The 3,518-nt window shown below is 39.0% G+C and overlaps 1 protein-coding gene across 1 annotated transcript; it reads right to left on the reverse strand.

The window, feature by feature from the left end:
• Positions 1-1,320: 1,320 nt before the first annotated feature.
• On the reverse strand, positions 1,321-1,841 carry LOC102145465 (signal peptidase complex catalytic subunit SEC11A-like). Its single transcript, XM_065518677.2, has 2 exons — positions 1,402-1,841; positions 1,321-1,354 (listed from the first exon to the last, which is right to left on the reverse strand). Exons 1-2 carry the CDS (start codon positions 1,839-1,841, stop codon positions 1,321-1,323), a joined length of 474 nt encoding a protein of 157 aa, XP_065374749.1.
• Between the last annotated feature and the right edge of the window lie 1,677 nt (positions 1,842-3,518).

The raw sequence follows: 3,518 nt of genomic DNA on the forward strand, positions 1-3,518 counted from the left end.
TTTTTATAAACTTGGGGTTGAGGAAGGTTCTTCAGGATTATTTAGAAAAGAAAAAGCAATAAAGGAAAAACTAAATTTAACAATAGAAAAGTTTAAAAGAATTAAACAGTGAAGGATGCCAAAAACAAAGTTAAAAGGCAAGCAAGAGATTGAGAGAATATATTTGCCACACATACGAATGACAAATGTTAAAATTTCTAATGTGCAGAGTTTCTGTAAAGAAAAAATATGCCAGGTGTAGTGGCTTCCACCTGTAATCCCAGCACTTTGGGAGGCTGAGGCAGGAAGATTGCTTGAGCTCAGGAGTTTGAGACCAGCCTGAACAACATAGTGAGACCTTCGTCTCTACAAGAAATAAAAAAAATCAGTCAGGCATGGTGATGCGTGCCTGTAGTTCCAGCTACTCAGTGGGGTTGAAGTGGGAGGATCACTTAAGCCTGAAAGATTGACACTGCAGGGAGCTGTGATTGTGCCACTGCACTCCAGTCTGGGAGACACAGTGAGACCCTATCTCAAAAAAAAAAAAAAAAAAAAAAAAAGAAATTGACAAAGAAACCAATACAGAAAATAACAAGGCATATTAACAATTTTAAAAAATACAGATGGTCAGTGACATAAGTAATATATATATGAGGCAGTACATTGCAGTATTGTGGTAATGGCATAAAATTGAACACAATTTAATTTTCAATAAGAGTCTGACTAAATCACTTACAGTATGGCTATATGACAGAATATCATGTAGTCATTAAAGAACAACATGGATCTCTATACACTGACATGAACAAATATTCTTGATGTATAAGTGAAAAAAATGAGATGTAGATCACCATGGACAATGGTGATTGTAATTTGGGAAAAAATTAATGATATATAAATAAATAGATAAATAATATAAAACAATAAAAATATTAAAATATGACAAAATAGGGAAGGATATGGATAAAATTTTACATTGTTAATCTCTGAAAAGTAGGGAGGCATTCACTTTGTAATTCATAGAACTTTATTTTTTTTGGCTCAAGCTTTTAATACAAAAAATTCACCGGTGTACAAAAATGTGACAGTGTGACAATGACAACTATGAAATCCTGTGAATGAAAGTCCCCTCAAATGCACTCTCTGGTGCACATGCGGCCGCCCACACTAACTCCGGCGTGGAAACATAAACTAACGCAAACCAGTGCCACCAAGAAGCGCCAGCACGTGTGTTCTCCATTCCATCAATCACAAACCAATATCTACTCCAAACATCCAGTGAGGAAAAGTGTGGCATCTTCCCAGGAACAGCAAGGCAGACTTCTTACCCAAGATGGACCATCACAAATAAACCCAGCAAAAATAGCACTTCATACTTAAATTTAGGATAGTCATTCATGAGGATGGTCCCAATTCCAATACAAGAAAAATCCCCTGGCTCTCCCCACGACATCTTTTTTCTCTAGCGAATGTTGTTCTTGTTTATAGAGGCCTGGGTCATCAACCGCATTATTATCTCCTTTGGTCAAAAACTTGATATGCCCATTTTGTTTTTCATGAATCTTCAAGACTCGGTGAACTATAAGAATCCTTCTTCCTTCTATCCTTAAAACAGCAGTTTCTCCCACTTGTATGGAATCTTCAACTCGATTTGTTAGAAAGAGAAGATCTCCCCTATGAAATGCGGGTTCCATGCTGCCACTGAGCAGCACTACAATTGGACTTTCACTCCCAGTTATTACCATTAACCCCTTCCAGATCATTAGCGCCGATGAGACAATCATTCTGAAATTTAGGACTTGATAACAGAGCTGCTGCTTGTTCATCTGTGGCACATCATCCAAAACGTCTAGAGACAGCATGGTGGGGATGGCGAGCAGGACACTGGCAAGGGAGACGGCGCGAGGACCAGCGGGCGGAACAACTGGCCTGTAATTCATAGAGTTTTCTAAGTGATAACTTTTGTCTTTTTGTGTTCTGGGCATGTTTTAAACAAAACCTTTAATAATATTCACTCATTCATTTATTTATCTACCCATCTATCCAACTATCCATCCATCTTTCCATCCATTCGAATTCTATCATACCCAAGAAACATTGATTACAAATCTATCTGTAGGCATTGTGTTTGCCATGCACATTGCAAGTAACACTTAGTTTGGCACAGCTTGGAATAAGAAGAAAAATGCCCCTGTGTTTTTTCCTTTTTCTTCTAGTTGACTATTTTAAAACCAATCAACAAAACATAAAGAGTCTGGTCCTGTGCTTCTTGCACACACCATCTGTTTTGGCTTCCCTGGCCTCTGGCCTTTGTCTGCCCTGTAGATGACAGATTAGTAGGGGACATCCTTTATAGTAGGAAATGGAGGTCAATAAAATTTGCACCAGGCTTTTCAATTTAGTATCATCCCAGTCAGGACATCCCAAAATAAAATTTGTTTTAAAAATAGATCTAGGAGGAGAAAAAAGATTGAAAACAAACAATTAATCCTCTTATGTCACTGATTCTGTGAGAAAACCCGATTTAAAAACAAATCAGTTTCTTGTTCAGGTGCAATGATTTTGCGGGTAGAAAAAAAGCAGAACAAAAATAGTGTAAAGAGTCCAGTGTGATAAAGGATACTATAGAGCAAAACAGGAAGTTGTTTAATGGAAGGGAATAATTGACCTCAGAGCCTGAGACGTGAATAGATCCTTGGATGCAGAAGTTTTTGCATTTGTGAAGTGTTGTATCGATGCTTTATTGACCAGATTTGAATTGTACACCATGGATTCTTTCTTTTTTTGAGAAGAGTCTTGCTCTGTCACCTAGACTGAAGTGCAGCGGCGCGATCTCGGCTCACTGCAACCTCTGCCTCCTGGGTTCAAGCAATTCTCTTACCTCAGCCTCCCGAGTAGCTGGGATTACAGGCATGTGCCAGCATGCCCGGCTAATTTTGTATTTTTAGTAGAGATGGGGTTTCTCCATGTTGGTCAGGCTAGTCTAGAACTCCCGACCTCAGGTGATCCACCCATCTTGGCCTCCCAAAGTGCTGGGATTACAGGCTTGAGCCACCCCGCCTGGCTGGACATTGTAAAATTTTACTCTGATAATTCAAGCAAAATTTCTCCTTGAATTAAAGAAGAGTATGAGGGAGGCTATTGTGAGATACGTTTTATTTTTAATCTCCATTTTGATCTTACAGGGGAGGAAATGAATGCTCAAAGAGATTGATTCTGTGATTTGTTTGACTTAGAGCCAGTAAGTAGAAGAACCGATCTCAAACCAGGTGTACCAACCCCAGACACTAGCAGAACATTCTCTTTATGTAAGGCCTCAAAAGCTTACTGGTTGGTGTCTGCTGACTTGTTTTTCTCTGTTATCTTGCCTGTCTGCAGTGACAAATTCAGTGCAGCTCTAACTCATGTGGACAGAGAGGAAATGATTCTAGGATTGAGGACTTAAGGGTGTTTGGAAGAGAAGAGGATTGTTTTGTTTTGTTTTGTTAGTTGTTGTTTTCCTCAGACAGGACCTTGCTAACACTTTCAAATATGTAGGC

Source organism: Macaca fascicularis, chromosome 8 (genome assembly GCF_037993035.2).
Source record: "Macaca fascicularis isolate 582-1 chromosome 8, T2T-MFA8v1.1".
Taxonomy (NCBI): Eukaryota; Metazoa; Chordata; class Mammalia; order Primates; family Cercopithecidae; genus Macaca; species Macaca fascicularis.